General features: G+C 44.9%; 1 protein-coding gene across 5 annotated transcripts in view; it reads right to left on the reverse strand.

Annotated features, from left to right (window-relative positions):
• ANO10 (anoctamin 10) overlaps positions 1–17,532 on the reverse strand; it is a 94,281-nt gene that overhangs the window by 69,463 nt on the left and 7,286 nt on the right. The window contains exons 1-3 of one of the 5 annotated variants that reach the window (XM_081160503.1): positions 6,310–6,540; positions 2,278–2,423; positions 908–1,060 (exon numbers count right to left, since the gene is read on the reverse strand). In XM_081160503.1, coding sequence (XP_081016629.1) covers positions 908–1,046 — 139 coding nt within the window. In that variant the 5' untranslated portion in view covers positions 1,047–1,060; positions 2,278–2,423; positions 6,310–6,540. The other 4 variants (XM_081160506.1, XM_081160504.1, XM_081160502.1 and 1 more) reach the window with 4 other exon arrangements.

Raw genomic sequence — 17,532 nt, forward strand, 5'->3', positions numbered from 1 at the left:
TTCCCCAAAGACTTCAAATTGTTCAGGCGATCCCTTTGTTATCTGTGTTCATGTCACCAAATAACATGCGTATAGAGCCATTTCTCCTTGGGTTAGGCCCTGGCAGACAAGGGTTCAGCTCTCCTCTCTGCCCCCACCCACCGTCGCCAGGTCTTCTACCACTCCCGTCGCACCAGCCTCAGAAGAGAGCCATATCATGCCTTTCCTTTCCTCAGGAGCATTTTCATTACCACGGTTACCATTTCTATGGTTTTCCTTTCCTACAACTTTCCATTTCCCCCCAAATTAACTGTGTGTGTGGTGGTGGTGTTTTCAGTTTGAGGAGAGGGCTAAACTTTGGCCTTTCTATAAAGTCATCCCTTCCCACCCTGAAAGCATCCCCAAGCAGCACCTCCTGCTGCTCTTTACTTCCATGGCTGTGTAAATATGACTTGGCCCAAGCACCGCGGACTGCGTGGCAACAGTTCTTTCTTTAGCCTTTATTTTCTGTCACTTCGGTTTCCAGGATCGGGCACTCAGTCACCTCACCCTGACAGTAACATCCCTACAGGTTCAGACTGTATCCATCTCTCCCTTAGCACCATAACCGACACACAGAGAACCCTCAGGAAATACCTGTGGATTCATTTGACAAGTGTTTAGTAAGCACCTACAAGGCCCCAAGCACTGGGCTAGGCATAGTGTTTACAGCTGTGAACAAAATCTCTCATGTTGCTTACAGACTAATGGAGACATAGTCTAACGCTGACTTAACACCTCCTTTCAAGTCCTAGATCAATAATAAAGACCAAAAAAGAAGACATTCATTTTAGAAATATATCTATGAAAAAAAACTGCAAGACACACTTGAAAATATATTTTTAGTCACTGAGCATGACTAAGTCTGAGTAATATTTCTTTCACTCACCTCCATCTTTCTTTTTAGTGATAATTCTGTTTTTCAGCCATTCCTTGGTTTCCTCTTTGACATCCTGAGCAAGTTCTATGACCACCAAAGGCGTGAAAGAACCCTCATAAGTATCCAAAGCTGATAAGGTCACTCTCATCTTTGATGCCCTTGCTGAAAATTAAAATAAAATGAAAAGCAAGCATGGGTTATAATGGAAAAGAGGAATATATAAACTGTATTTGTATTTTCTCTTAGTTACACCTAATTCTGGCTTCCAAGATAAAGCACAATTTCTCACGATCCAGATGGGTTATATGACAGGCTTAACCAATGGTTCAAGCACACACCCTCTACAAAGACAAGCAGACACCATCCATTTCCAAAAGCAGCTCAGAATACAGCAGGGAAGGGGCTCAGGTAACCGAAAGGCAACAGTGTAAAATGTGTTCTCACGCAAGAGGAGTAAGAAAGTATTTACAAAGGAAGTGACACCTGAACAGGGTTTAGAAGAATGAATAGGCGCTTGCCACACAGACAATGGGTGGCATTCTAAGTAGAGGAAACAGTATCACCCTACAAAATAATAATGAAAAATTGCCAACAGACTCAGAGAAGTATAAGTGACTAGCTATGGCTGGAGCATTATCTATGGGGGGGGGGGGGCGGGGGCGGCTGGGAATGAGCTGGTGTCTACTGACTAAGGCCCCTGATTACAAAGGAACTGGGCTTTGTCCAATAAACACTGGGAGTCACTAGTTCATTATGAGCAGGGAACTGACACAGTCCGATTTCATGTTTCAGTATAGAGGTGATCCCCCAGCATCAGTTTCTTTCCCACTTCCCCCACCTTGCTCAGGCATATCACCCTTATCTCTGTTACCAACCTTAAAAACTAAGAGTCTTCTTGGAGGCCCACAAATGGTATCAGTCACTCAGGCTTAATGGCCTCCCTGTAAAATATTTCTCATGTGACTCTCTTCGACCCAGTGATTCTCAGGGGGCAATTTTCAGACTTTAGACTTACTTACTCTAACTTTGTACTTGGATTGCTTTAATGACTCCAAAGGACAAGCACAAATCAGTTCTTGGGAACAATCACAGAAGGAGTGACCAACATGATAGATAGAACATCTTTCCTTTCTTCGGGGGAAATCTTGCAGCAAGCTGATCAAAGAGATCCAGGTTATCTGGCTTGGACTTAAAAGCTATTGTTTCTCTCTAACAGAGCATAAGTTCTGTTTGGGGCAACATAGGTATTATAAATCAGTGTTACTTTCAAATTATAGTACAAATATATCAGGAATACTATTAAAGATGTGGTCCAAATCAAAAGTCAGCACACTAGGCTCTATAAAGGAAACCAGGTCAAAACAGGACCCAGTACTCACCTCCAAATGGCTAATGATATATAGTCTGGAATTACACAGAATGAAGGAATAGCAGATGGCAGTTAGAGCTATGGAACGCAGAATGCTTCATGTGTAAAAGTTTTGGATCAAGCAGAGAGAGAAGCTGTGCTACACAGGGAAATAACCTGTATAAAATCAACAAAGCAAGAATCAGGACAATGTAGGTGAATGATAGACTGCAACCATTTAAGAATAATTAATGCTGTAGTTTACATCTGACCCAATGGCCAGGCGTAGTCACTGTAGTTTCTGGGCAGAGGACTAGCCATGTGTCAGGGTGACAGGATTCCCAATAGGTAGGTTTAGGAAGCAAGAATATGGGTGATCCTTGTGGTACTCTTTCAACTCCCCTGAAGTTCTGGAATTTTTCCTTTAAAAAAAGCTGGGGTAAAAATGTTAATCTATCAATAGACTATAAGATGAGCATCACCACCTTTGAAATCAAAATACCAAGCATGATGAACATTAATTGCGTGCTTACTGAGACCCAAGCTGTGGTAGAGTCTGAAGGTAAAAAGTAAGTCAGGTCTACATCTTACTTTTGAGGAGCTCCCAGTCTAATGGCAGAAGCATGTGTACATCAAATCATTCTAACACTGGGCTAAGTATGTCAGCAATAACCCGAGGTGGAGGGGCGGCCTGAGTGGGGGGATGGGGCTAACTTTCTGGGAAGAGAGCAAGAGAACCAGACAGACCACAGCTTGGAAAGATAAATGGATGGCTCCAGGGTTTCCACCTGGGCATGGAAAGAATAACTGTGTGTGAACAAATAGCAAAGATGAAAAGACTGGTTAGGTGAAGGGGACAATACATTGCTCAGCAGGGCATATGTGGACGGACTGCATCAAAGGTCAAAGTTTTCTACCAAGCATGCACTGGCGTGTAATAAAAGGCCCGCTTTATAAATACCGGGTCATAAAACAATCTTTTTGAGACACTAAAAGCAGGTACCTGTATAAGAGCACTATTTAGAAACTCATAATAAACATTTGCTCACTGAGTTATTCTCATTTGAGATATAATCTGCCTCTCATTCCTCAAGGCACAGTTTTTTCCATTAGAGCATTTTAATTGTGACAAATGTTCAAACTCAAGACCAGAGAGAGAGAAAGAGATGATCCATAAGTGCTAAATACACTTAAGAGAATATATATTAAACTGGAATGCAGCATTTGGCAAATAAATTGAGAATTTAGTCACTGCATAGTTTTTTTCCTACAATGTATATATACATATGCATACATATATACATATACATAACATAAAAATAACATATCCTAGATGTACTAATTCAAAAGAATATAATTGAAAGAATATATGCACCCCTATGTTCATTGCAGAGGCACAACCTTAATATTTCCAGTACATTACAAAGTGTCACAATATCTCATATACAGAGAGTTCTTACAAATTCAACAACAGAAAATCCAAAAAACCCACTGAAATCACAAGTAACAAAAGAAGAAACACAAGTGGCCAACACACATTTGAAAAGATGTTCAAATTTGCTAAGAAAAGAAATGCAAAAGTAACAATGAGATACTTTTCCCTTTTCGGATTTGCTGAAGTTGAAAGACAGAGAGAAGCCAGTTCTGCAGCAGGTGCAGAAAATCAGGCATTTTCGCACACTGGCAGGGGCACTGTGCGCCATCCGTTGGGCTACAGTGTACTGACAGTCCGGGCTACCCAGGAGGCAGGAATCCTCTTACACCCCCTGTGCCCTCTTCTTCCCGTCCCTGTAACCCTGAGCCCTTCGTCCTGTGCCCTCTGCTCAGAACAATTCTGTTGCTGTACAGTAGCACCTCTGGGGATGCCCTCTCCTTGGGCGATCCCCGCCCCCCTCTGCGCTGGGCATGCAACAGGGTGCAGGTAAGGCAGACATGCGCTCTGCAGTTCGCCGGCCAGAGGCCTCCAGGCCTGCTCTAACCCTTCTCCCGGGTGATGTGAATATCAAGCATAAGGCGATGGAAAGCAGCAGCCTCATGGCAGCCCGGGCCTAAGCTGAGGTCTGCAATCTACTCTCCCCAGAGGGTCTGAATGGGAGCTCGTCCACCATCATTACGCACAGCAGACTAGTACATGGGACCAGACCACCAGGCGCATTAGGGCCTTAAGCGTGGGTACAGAAGAGGGCCTCATGGTTTCAGTTGGGGCCAATCCAAATACAAGCATATTCAACACGCACAGACTCCTTGGGCACCGGAGGGGAGGATGATTCCCGCTACCACAGCCAGCGTCCCCCTCACCCAGTCTGTCCGCCACCACGGCAGCCAGGTTCCGCACAGGCCCTGGGCACAGGCCCAGCAGATAGCCACCCCAAATTCTGTTCTTCTTCATCATGGGTTGAACAGCACACAGGGCCGAAGACAGGTCTACAAAGGAACTGGATTACTGGATTCATGTGGTTTTTACTACTGGAGTCACCTGACTACAGTGAGAGGTAAATCCTGACCATGGGGATTGAAACACATGAAGAGAAACACACTGTGAATTCAACCGTGGGGGCATAGGGAGGTGTGGTTTATGTGCATTTAAAAAAAAAATTTATATTTTTATTGATTTCAGAGAGAGGAAAGGAGAGGGAGAGGAAGAGACACGACCATCAGTGATGAGTCATTGACGGGCCGCCTCCTGCGCGCCCCCTGCTGGGGACCGAGCCGCGACGGGGCCTGTGCCCCGACCTGGAATCCAACCGCGATCTCCTGGATCCTAGGTGGACGCCCAACCGCTGAGCCGCGCTGGCCAGGCTGTGTGCACATTTTATCAAGGAACAGGAAATAATAACGGGCCTTTTACTCTCCTCCTGAGTTTGGGTAAATTCAAAGGCCAATGAGAAAATGCACGAGGCTGTCTGTAGGAATCAACTTATTTCACACTCGTGGAGAAACATGAAGTAAAATTACAAAATTAGTCATGAAGCAGAATAGGAACATGCCCGCGAGAGAAAAACGAGGGGCCGCGCTGATCAAGCCTGCGGGTAAGGGATCTCCCCGCCTGCGGGTAAGGGATCTCCCCGCACTGATCAAGCCTGCGGGTAAGGGATCTCCCCGCACTGATCAAGCCAGCAGGTAAGGGATCTCCCCGGAGAGTGACCCCAGCGCCGGGCTCGGAGGGGGCAGGGCTCCCGCGGACGCGCCTGCCGCACCCTCTAACCCTCGGCCGGCCGTTCAGTTTGAGAGAGACTGTGGGGCCCCCCTCCTTGCGCCCGACATCATGTCCCTCAAAAAACACCTAGTCCTCCAGGTTACTGTGGCTTTACACTAAAAGTAGCCGGATACGAGGACTGTCTCGTCCGCGCCAACGGGGTCTCACAGAGGACGGCCGGCGGTGCAGGCTCCGGGGGCGCCAGGGAACGAGGCAGCCGGGAGGGGGCGCCCTGTCGCACCCCGTCTCCCCCGCGTCTATTACTTCAGGGGCACGGAGCCGGGAAGCCTAATCGCCCCGAAGTGAGGGAGAGCATCACCCGCAAGCTCGCTCCCGCCACGCCCGCCCCGAGACCCCGCCGCCCGCGCGGCTCCCCAGGCTGTCGGGAGGCGCACCCCGCGGGCCTGGGCGAGCCGGTCCCTCCGAACGCGCCCGTCCCGAGCCTCGCCGGCTCCCCCGCCCCCTCACGACCACCTTCCCCGAAGTTCCGACCGCCCCGCCCGCGAGCCCCTAGCCTGGACCAGCCGCCCAGGGGTCGGCCCGCCACCCGCCGGCCATCCCAGTCCTCACCCCGCGCTCCCAGGCCCTGTCCCCTCCCCAGCCGGGCTGTCCCTAGCTCCCAGCAGCGACCGCCACCCCGACACCTTCACCCCCCTCCCCACCTGAACGCCCCCGGCCCACTTCCCCATTCCCGGGACTGCGGGCGCGGGAGGCCCCCGGGGAGGAAGGGTGGCGGCCCCGAGGAGTCCCTGGAGGCGTCCGGCGCCCCCGGCATCCCGGCTCGGCAGCCCGCTGGGATCGGGGATCCGCCCAGCGGAGAGCCAGGGGGTCCGGGTCACCTCCCCCGGGGTCCCCTCCCCCACTCACCAGCCGCCGCGACGCTCCACGTCTACGGGGGCGGGGCCGAGGGCCCGCGACACCTGGAGGCAGGGGCGGGCGGGGGCCTGCGGGGCGGCGGTGGCGGGGCCTAGACGCGGTTCCGCGCAGGCGGGGGCGGGACCATGGCGGGAGAGGCGGGGCCTAGCGGGGCGTCGCTCCCGGGCGGCTCCGCGGACACCAGAGGCTAGCTGGCCAGTCCTGTGCGGCGGCCCCGGAGCCGGGAAAGGGAGGGGCGTGCCTTCCGGGCTGTCACTCCGAGTGGGCGCAGGACTACGGTGGGACAGGAGAGGCCACGCTGAGCTGTCACTCCGAGGGGGCGGGACCAGAATGGAAGGGGCGGGGCCTCACTGGGCTGTCACTTGAAGTGGGGGCGGGACCAGAATGGAAGAGGCGGGGCCTCGCTGGGAGGTCGCTTCGAGTGGGGGCGGGACCAGAATGGAAGGGGCGGGGCCTCGCTGGGCGGTTGCACTTAAGAGGGGTTAGGACCCAGTACAGGTCCAGTTTTCCCCCATTTCCATCCCTTAAAGTCCAGAATCAAATATAAACACAAGTATCATTTCAGTTGTAACTCACTTTCGGGGGTGAAACCCCAAATCCAAGTTATTATCAAACCTTGCACCCAGTAAAGCCAAATTACAGAGGTCTGTGGGGCCTCCCATCCCCAAGTCTCAGAACACTCCTCTGTTCCCCGCCCCAGCCACGCTGGTCTCCCTGCTCTTCCTACAGCTCGCCTGCCACCCTCCCACCTGCCACCCGGGGTCTTTGCCCTGGCTAGACCCTGGCCTAAAAAGCTCTTCGTTAATTGTGGAGATGGCTTTCTTCCTCCCCTTCCTTAGGGAATGGGATCCCACCTTCTCACTGGGGTCCTTTCTGGCCAGCCCATTTCATGGCTACTCTCCTCCCAGCCCCACCCCCGTCTACCTTACCTGCACTCCTGTGTCTTCTTCCCACACTCTCATCACCTTCCAGCTTCTTACACTGGTCTCACGTCCTTTCATACAGTAAAAAGCCTCTCATCCTCCCAGAAAGACATGTGTGAACTGTCTCCATTCTCCCTGTGCTGAGTACAAACACCTATTTGCTAGAGTAGATGAAATGTCATACAAGTCTTTTGAATATTCTGCGGAAGGTGTTATTTCCACTCTGTTTTACTGCAAACCTACGACATAGAGTAATGACCACTTGACATCTGTCAAATAACCAAGGACACAGTTTAGCTCCTAGTGTTATTCCAATGTCTTATCTTAGCAGGGGACAGACTAAATGGCTAATGGGTCTTTCCCGCGTCTTCTGTGTACCTAATACGTTCCTGGAATAAAGCCATTGAAGTAATAGCATTTCTCTATGAAACTGCTCACCTGAGGAGAACTGCTCATCCTAGCTATTACATTTTGATTAAGATGGGTATCTCCAACTATCAAAACCTGTATCATTAGTGTCAAGAAGTACAAAGGGTATGACAATTTACCATACTTGTGAGCTAATAAATTAATCTGCCTAGCTCTATCTTTAAGGCTATTTGCTATGAAAATATCCTTCAGTAGATAGCTTGGAAAAAAGGATGTCAGTGCCTTTACTCGGTAGATGCACTTACACACAAAAGGCCCATGTTTGAATGATCTCCTAACAAACAGGAGTAGCCTTGCTACCAGCACAGCTCTTGAGCCTTCCCAACAAGTATATTCTACAGCCTACACAGGTAGCAGAGCTTGAGTAACACAGACTTTGTAAGAGGACAAATGATGACTGCATTTCCTTTTTATATGTCTTCTAATTTTTAAAAAAGTTAAATAGGTAACCCAGGCACTTAGTGCAAAAGTAAAAGCTATAAGAGGCAGTGAAAAGCAGGTCTCTCCTCCATCCCCAAATCACTCCGTTTTTTCCCCAGAGGAGACCAGCTTATTTTCTGGAGATTTTATATCTATCTATTTATCATCTAGCTATCCATCCATCCATCCATTCATCCATCCCGACACACACACAAAAGGGTTGGGTGTGAGTGGGTGTGGGTGTGTGTACTGCTCTTTCCTCTACCTGGAATTCTTGTCTACTCCACACATTCCCACCCAGCAGAAATAATCAAATGAAGACAGATGAAAAATCTAAAACCTAAACCACTTCCATTTCATCCAGTGGCTTTGAAAATTCCTGCATTCCTTTATTCGTTGGCGACCACTCACTGAGCTCACACGTTTAGGGAAGCAAGGCATCTACATACATCATTATAAGATAAATAATTAGAGCAGGAAAAATCAATGTACTATAGGAGACCAGAGGAGGGATAAATTACCTGGAGCTAGGGGGACTGCTGGGAGGACTGATGGCAGATGTGACATCCAAGCTGCTGCCCTTGGGCAAAGGAGAGGATGTGGACCTGTGGACATGTCTGAGTTGAGTAAGATGTGGCGGGCAGGGGGAGGAGTAGACAGGCCTTCACAAAGAAGAAAGACCAGAGCAAATGTGCAGAGGCAGGGAAGCAAAGCATGCGCTGGGGAAACATGGAGCACAAGGGTCATGAGGAAGGAAGAGGAGGAGGAACCATTCACGGCGAGGGCCTCGAATGTGGCGCTGCTGCCAATTACAGCTTTCCTGGGGATCTTTTTGGTCCCACCTCGAGACAAGGGTAGAGAAGCCCCATGTAACTCCTCATGCATCATTTAGGACACCTTATTGCTGGCATCAACTTCCTTCCTTCACAGCCAGCGAAACATGCTGAATCTAAGTTGAGCCCTGAAGCCCTGGTGTCTAATTGTAGCTCATGTCAAATGTTAGTGCTCTGAACCCTGCAAGGCCCTGAACATTTTTCACATATTCTGGACATAAATAAAAATGCCTCCATGTGACTTCTTCTGATATTCCCTACAGATATTACTCTATTTTTCTCTGGCACACCCAGCCCATGGATGAAAACAAATTGTGACTTATAAAGTAAATACAGTTCTTTAATCTATATGACAAACTGGAAAATGGTCATGTTTTAAAAGTCTTGGACTTGATCTGACATTATAGTTTTGGTTTATTTTGTTGCTATAATTTGGTGAACTCTGATACCTTCTCTTTGAGTAGTCCTGTGTGTGAGACATAGATATTTTCATATGTTGCCTCCTTAACAAACAAACCAAAAACAGAAGCCCAGAAGCGGGTGGGTTGTCTTAGTGTGGGTTTCCCCAGAAGCAGACCCCGAGACAAGGATTCGAGGGCCAGCAGTTTATGTGGGAGAAGAGGCAGGAAACACAAGTGGGGAGTGAAAAAGGAAAACTGGGAATGAAGGCGGTGTTGCCAAGCAGGCCACTCCTGCCCTGGTGACCTCCTGTACCTGCCCATGTCAGTCTAACTGCCTTACCACAGAATCACTCAGAACCCATCCCTTTTCTCTAGATTAAAAAGAAAATAATTGTTGGAATTAAGGATAATGATAAATAAAATCATATACCAAAATATTGTTCTTATAATTGAAGAACCATTTGTCACACTTTTCCATTCAAACATGCTTGTGCCACACATGTGACACAAGATTGATGTCAAAAAATTATCCTGCTCCAGGTGCGACCTCATTTCCCAATAAAGCCTCACTCTTGTCTCTCTGTCTCTCTCCATCCTGTTATTCTTAGATGCAAAACCCTATTTGGAGAAAACTCAAAATTACAAAAACTTACAGTGGAAAATAATCAAGTCCAATCCCTGTATCTGGCAGTTGAAAATGAAGATCCCTAAATGGGGTGTGACATGCCCAAAGCTACAGACCAAGTTAGTTATAGAGCCCCAGTGAGAATCCATATTTCCCAATTTCAAGCAGCACCAAAGCCAGTAATTTCTTTTTCTTTTTCTTTTTTTTATATACCTTTATTGATTTCAGAGAAAGGAAAGGAGAGGGAGGGAGAGGGAGAGGGAGAGGGAGAGGGAGAGAGGGAGAGAGGGAGAGAGGGAGAGAGGGAGAGAGGGAGAGAGGGAGAGAGGGAGAGAGGGAGAGAGGGAGAGAGGGAGAGAGGGAGAGAGGGAGAGAGGGAGAGAGGGAGAGAGGGAGAGAGGGAGAAAGGGAGAAAGGGAGAGGGGGAGGGGGAGGGGGAGGGGGAGGGAGAGGGAGAGGGAGAGGGAGAGGGAGAGGGAGAGGGAGAGGGAGAGGGAGAGGGAGAGGGAGAGGGAGAGGGAGAGAGAAACATCAATGATGAGAGAGTCACTGATGGAGCCCACAACCCAGACATGTGCCCTGACCAGGAATTGAACCCCGATCGCCTGGATCCCAGGTCGACACTCAACTGTTGAGCCACGCCTGGCCAGGCCAAAACCAGTAATTTCTGATGAAAGCTCTCACCGATCACAGCCAAAGAAAGCAAACAACAAACCACAAAAAAGATTGAAGTTCCATGTGTTCCTCTTTAAATATCTCAATTGAAAGGATTTAAGTAGCTCTAAGCAGAAAATTAGAGCACATATGGATGACATTGTCTATCTTTAGGATCTCTAAGCTTTGGGGAAATGCAATTTAGTAATTTTGATCTTTTTATGAGTGTTCCTCCAGGCTTTGGTTCATCTTCAGAATGGAGGCCATGTCTTCAAGAAAGGGTGGGCAGCTGGAGCTAATTCTTCAGAGGTTATGCCAGGTGCAGGAAACGGGATTGATTATATGGTGCAATAGTTAGGTATTTATCCTTCACCCACCCACCCACCCACATGCACAAAATACAGTTTCCTACTTCCCACTCGCCTTTCTTGGATTTAGGCTACTGTGACCTGCCTCTAGGTCAAAGAATCAGGTTGAAAAGTCAAGTGTCAAGAATGCATATCCAGCCCTTACAGGCAGCTTGCCTGCTTGGAGCATTGTTCCATATAGCAAAGTTTCACAGTTTCGATTCCTGGTCAGGGCATGTATGGGAGACAACCTATCAATGTTTCTCACTCACATCAATATTTCTCTCTCTCTCTTTCTCTCTCTCTCTCTCCTCTAATCAATAAAAAACACCCTCAGGTAAGGATTTAAAAAAAAAAAGAGTGCATAATCCAGTGTGCTGATGATGTTTTGTGGTGTTGTACACTTGAAACCTATATGGTTTTGTGAACCAATGTCACCCCAATAAACTCAATTTTTAAAAATGCGTAATCTGTTCTGACTCCAGGAATGCTGGAGTAAAGACCTCTGAAAATCTACTCTCCCATAAAAGCAATGAAACACTGGTAAAACCTATCAAAATCTCTTTTTAAATTCCAGAAATTAACAAAAGGCTTGCAACAGTCTAATGAGTGTTTGTTCAAGAAAAAGAGCTTAGTCACAGTAAGAAAATGTGAGATCTGTGCCCTAATCCCATTTCCCTTTCCCCAGCTCCACAGGAGCCTTGAACACCAACAGCCTTCCAACTACATTAGCCATGAAAACTAGCAGCCTGGCAGCCACTAAAGGGGTACGAGCAAGACTAGAGCTTCCCAAAAGCCCTACCCCAAGGGAACCGTCAATATTTGACCTGCCTGGCAGCTCAATGAAAAGTCCATTCTCAGGGCTTGTTATTTTACTTGACTCAGAGTTCACTGCAAATAGCCAAACTCAAGGGATTTGCCCAACACAATCACTAGTAATTCTTTAACATGAAAGCTGCCTGAGGTCATTTACGGCTAATATTAGGGCTGACCAAAAATCTTAAAAGGAAAAACGAAATGAGATACAAATTGGGGACTTTGTAAAGCCCTCACATATTCCTGAAGGTCTAGAATGCCACATACATGCACAGGGCACCTCTCACCTCCAGTTCAGCTTGAGGTGCTGTGTAATGAGGAAGACAAGACCAAACATGCCTGTCCCAACACCACACACAAAGGTCCTCAGGGAAGGCGGGGAGACTTACTGGATCCTGGAATATAAGGAAATCACTGTCCAATGACTAACTTACCACGAAGCTAGCCAAGCAGGTACTTTAATGGCCACATACAACAAAGAATACTCATGTTACAGAATCAGATCAGGAAAGTCATAAAACAAACAGCAGCAGCAGCAGTAAACAGCAAAAACTATAGCAAATCCTGGGGACGAGGGAAGAATCTGATTTCCAGAGCTGCCATGTTATATTACATAAAATGTCTAGTTTTCCACAAAAAATTATGTCATCCAGAGAGTAAAAATCCATAAGAAAGTATAATCCATACACAGAAAAAAGGGGAAGGGGGGAAAGTAGTCAATAGGAACTGTGCCTGAGGAAGCTCCAATGTTGGATTCACTAGAAAAAGACTTTAAACCAAGTATTATAAATATATTCAAAGGAGATAAAAAAAATTAAAAAAAAGTCTCAGAAAGAAAAATAGAAGTTATCAAAAATAATCAAATAGAATTTCTGGAATTGAAAAGTACAAGAATTAGCCCTGGCCGGTGTGGCTCAGTGAATAGACCATCAGCCTGCACACTGAAGAGTTGTGGGTTCAATTCCTGGTCAAGCGCACATACCTGGGTTGCAGGTTCGATCTCTGGCCCCAGTCGGAGTACGGGAGGCAACCAATTAATGTGTTTCTCTCACATCAATGTTTCTTTCTCTCTCTCCCTCCCTCCCCCTCTCTAAAAATCAATGGAAAAAATATCCTTGGGAGAGGATTATCAAACGAACAAACAAACAAAAGTCCGACTATATCAACAACTGAAGCAGTTGAATTAGTAATTTAAGAAACTTCCTATAAAGAAAATCCCATGCCCAGATAGCTTCACTGGTGAATTCTACCAAACCTTTAAAGAAGTTTTGGCACCAATCCTTTATAAACTCCTCCAAAAATATGAGGAGGAATATTTCCCAACTAAATATATGAGGCCAGTATCATGATGATACCCGAACCAGACAAAGACATTACAAGGAAAGAAAACTAGACCTACAGTCCTTATGAATGCAGATGTAAAACCTCCCTACGAAATAGTAGTAAGCCAGATGCAGCAACATATAAAAAGAACATGCACCGTGAGCTACTGGAATTTATCCCAGGAATACAAAGTTGGTTTAACATATAAGAAGTTAATCAACATAATATACAATATTAATAAATTAAAAGAAAATCCCACAAGATAATCTCAATAGACACAGAAAAGCATTTGGCAAAAATCAACACTCTTTACAAATAAAAACACTCCACAAGCTAGAAATACAAAGGATTTCTTTAACGTGATACAGGACATGTAAGAAACATTCACAACTAGTATCACAATTAATGGTAAATCACTAGATGATTTCACCCTAAAATCAGAAGCAAGACAAGGAAGTCCATTCTTGCTATTTCCATTCAATATTGCCTTAGAAGTTCTAACCCGGGCAATAAGGCAAGAAAAAGAAATAAAAGGGATCCATATTGAAATGAAGGAAGTAAGCATATCTCTATTCACAGATGACACGATCTGGTATATTGAAAATCTTCAAGAATCCATAATGAAACTACTAGAATTAATACTAGACTAATACTAGTTAGGATGGCACAAGGTTGCAGGATACAAGATCAATATACAAAAATCAATTGTATGTCTATACTTGAGCAATGAAAAATCTAAAAGGAAACAAAAAACAGTTTCATATACAACTTAATCTAAAAGTAAAATACTTAGGAGTTAATTTAACAAAAGAAGGTCAATACTTGGACCCTAAAAAACACAAAATATCACTGAAAAAATAAAGAAGGCCTAAATAAATGGAAATGTATCTCATTTTCACATTTTGCTCCTTAAATTGATCACAGATTCAAACAATTCTTATAAAAATTCCAGTGGCCTTTTTTTTTTTTACAGTATTTGACAAGTGATCCTAAAATTCATATGGAAATGCAATAAAGCTCAAAGAGTCAAGACTACCTTGAAAAAGAACAAAGTTAGAGGACTCAGAGTCCTGGGTTTCAGAAATTACTACGAAGCAACAGTAATCAAGATACTATGGTACTGGCACAAGGATAGACAGATAGACCAATGGAATAGCACTGAGAATCCACATATATATCCTTACATTTATGGTCAATTGATTTTTGGCAAGGGAGCCAATGAGGACAGGATTTTTATTTTATTTTTTCCAAAAAATGGTGCTGACTAAAGGGTCCTGGGTTCGATTCTGGCCAAGGGCATGTACCTTGGTTGCAGGCTCAATCTCCTGCCCTGGTCAGGATGCTTGCAGGAGGCAACCAATCGATGTCTCTCTCACACAGGTGTCTCTCTCTCTCTCTCTCTCTCCTTTCTCTCTCTTCTTTCTCTTCCCTTCCACTCTCTCTGAAAAGCAATGGAAAAAATATCCTTAGGGGAGAATTAAAAAAAAAAAAAAAAGTGCTGGATATATGCCAAAGAATGAAGTTGGACCCCTACCACATACCGTATACAAAAATTAACTAAAAATGAATCAAAGACCTAATGTAAGAGCTAAAACTATAAAACTTTTAGGAGACATAAAGCTTTATTACCTTGGATTACAAATGGTTTCTTAGATATGGCACCAAAAGCATAAGCAAACAAAAGAAAAAAGAAAAACAAATAAATTGGTATTCATAAAAAACTTTTAAATTTTGGCTGTAAATGATATCAATAAAGCTCTCACCCAGAATGGAGATAGTATTTGCAAGTCACTTATTTGTTAAGAGACTTATATCCAGAATTTATAAAGAATTCCTACAAGTCAACATAAAAAAAAGACAAACTAGTTCAATTTAAAAACAAATATTTTGAACAGACATTTCTTCACAGAAAGTGTACAAATAGCTAACAAGCACATGTAAAGATACTCAACATCATTAGTACTTAGAAAAATGCTAATCAAAACCATGAGCAGATTCACATCCAGCAGGGTGGCTATAATCAAAAAGAAGGACAATGACAAGTGTTTCCAAGGACGTGAAGAAATCAGAGCCCTCACCTAATGCTGGTAGGAATGTCAAGTACTGTGCCTGTTTTGGAAAACATTTTTTGCTATTTTTCAAAATGTTCAACATAGAGTTACTATATGACTCATAAATTCCACTCCTAAGTATATACCCAAGAGAACTTAAAGCATATGTCTACATAAAAATATGCATGTGAATGTTCATAGCAACATTATTCATAATAGCCAAAAAATAGAAAGAGCCCAAATGTCCATCAACTGTCAAATGGACAAATTGTGGTATGTCCATTCAATGGAATATTATTTGGCCATAAAAAGGAACTAAATATTGATACATGATTAAGCATGGAGGATAAAAAGCTAGTCATAAAAAGCCAAATAGTATGTGATTGCATTTATGTAATATATCCATAAAAGGTGTATCTATAGAGAGAGAAAATAAATTAATTCTGGAGGGAGGGAGAGATGCCAATGGTTTCTTTCAGATGAAAATGTTCTGAAATAAGTAGTAGTGATACACTCAAAACACTATGACTAAACTAAACACCCCTGAATTGGACACTTTTAAAGGGTGAACTTTACAGCATGCAGATTATATGTCAATCAATCTGTGTGGTTCTTTTTTAAAGAAGAATCATACTCTGTATTAAAGTATCCAATGCTGATGTCTGCCTATAAGACTAGTCCCTCATCCACTCCATTTTGCCTTAGGCATAAACCTGCTACGTGTTGTACACACACAGCTTGTGAGAAGGTCCCTCTCACCCATATAGGTAGGTATCTGTTATTCTTTGGCTAACACGCATACACCCACCTGGAGACAGAGAACAAATATCAGAAGGAGTAGAGTTGAGAGGTGAGAGGGTTTAGAATTCACTGAATATGAAGGAGGCAGGTGGGTGTCAGGAATGTCTTAGGTAGGTAAGAGGTTTTTAGTGGGAGCAAGATAAGCAAAAGAACAGGGAGCTGAAAGGAAGCTGCTTTGAAAATTGAGAAAAGCCACGGAGTTACTGAGCAATCTCATCAAGGACATCTAGCCTGGTGTCTTTTTTGGGTAATTAGAAACAAAAGCAACAGGAGATCAAACTTAAAAAAAACAGCATGAGAATCATAGAGAATCACAGAAAAAGATGCAGTGGGAAGTTGTTTGAAGAAGCTAAAGAAACAGCCTCAATAAAAAGCAAGGCTGTCGCCGAAGGGTTTCTAGGCAGGGATTAAAGGTCTTAGGGAGAGTACTCACGCAAGAAAGAATTACCTCCAGCCGGCTCTGTTGTGTGTGTTAATTCAGCCCCTTTTATTTCCTGCCTGGTGAAATGCATGCATTAAGTAGTGTATATTAGCATTAATGGAATAAATGGGCAATTTACTATCTCCAAAAGGTGCCAAAGGCCTCAAAGGTACTTGTGCAAGTGTGTTGATAAAGAAACACCTGTGTTAATTTCCTTCGCATGGAGGACAACGGCATCCTTCTTGAGGGAGCACCTTCTGATAAAATGAATAATAAAGTGCTCATCACGTCACTCATGTCTTGTCCCTCTGATGGACCAGTGTCAGGCGCGTCGGGTAAGGGCTGATAGGTCTTGGCGTCCCGCCCCCGACCCGAACCCTCCTGCGGTTGCGTGAGGGTGACCTTATGAAGGATGGGTCAGCAGAATGCAGCTGTGCAGTGGTGCCCGCTTGGTCTATATAACCAGCGCTGTGGGGAATAAAGGGAGGAAGCGCTCTCCCGATGTCGGCCCCGCCGGCCTTCTTTGCACTGGGGATCTCGCCTCCGAAACACCCCTTGCAGCCTCCCTCCCGCGACAACCAGCACAGATGTGTGCCTTTCCATTAACATTCTGCTACTGGTACAAAACTGTTAGCCAATAAGTGTATTTTTGGAGGGCAGTAAAATTAGAAATAATGGATGCAAAACGTGGACGAAGTTTAAGATAAGAACACTATAACGTGTTTCAAACGATTTTATTCAGCTCTACCCAATCCAAGTCTACAAGTAATTAATAAACAAACACTATGTGTCCTACACTGTCCTTACCTTCACAGAACTTAAAATCTTGTACAGAAAAAAACTTACACTGGATTCAGCCCCGAAGCCCGTCTTCTTCTGGACTCAAAGCTATAAATCTATAAATTTTATTATCATTTGAGCTGGACTGAGAGGAGTTTTCTGGAATTTGCCACCATAGGCTATGTGCAGGTTCACTCCACCTCCCTCCTGCCCATGCAAGAAAGGGGGGAAGTACAAATAGGAAATTGCTTTAATTTTCTTCCTCTGTCTTTAAAAGATTCTGATGGGTCTCCTTTCTCAGCCCCGTACAACATCTCAGGCAGACAACATAGTCTTTTAAATACATTTTTTAATTGATTTTTCAGAGAGAGGGAGGGAAAGGGAGAGGGA

This window comes from Miniopterus schreibersii (genome assembly GCF_964146895.1).
Source record: "Miniopterus schreibersii genome assembly, chromosome: 15".
Taxonomy (NCBI): domain Eukaryota; kingdom Metazoa; phylum Chordata; class Mammalia; order Chiroptera; family Miniopteridae; genus Miniopterus; species Miniopterus schreibersii.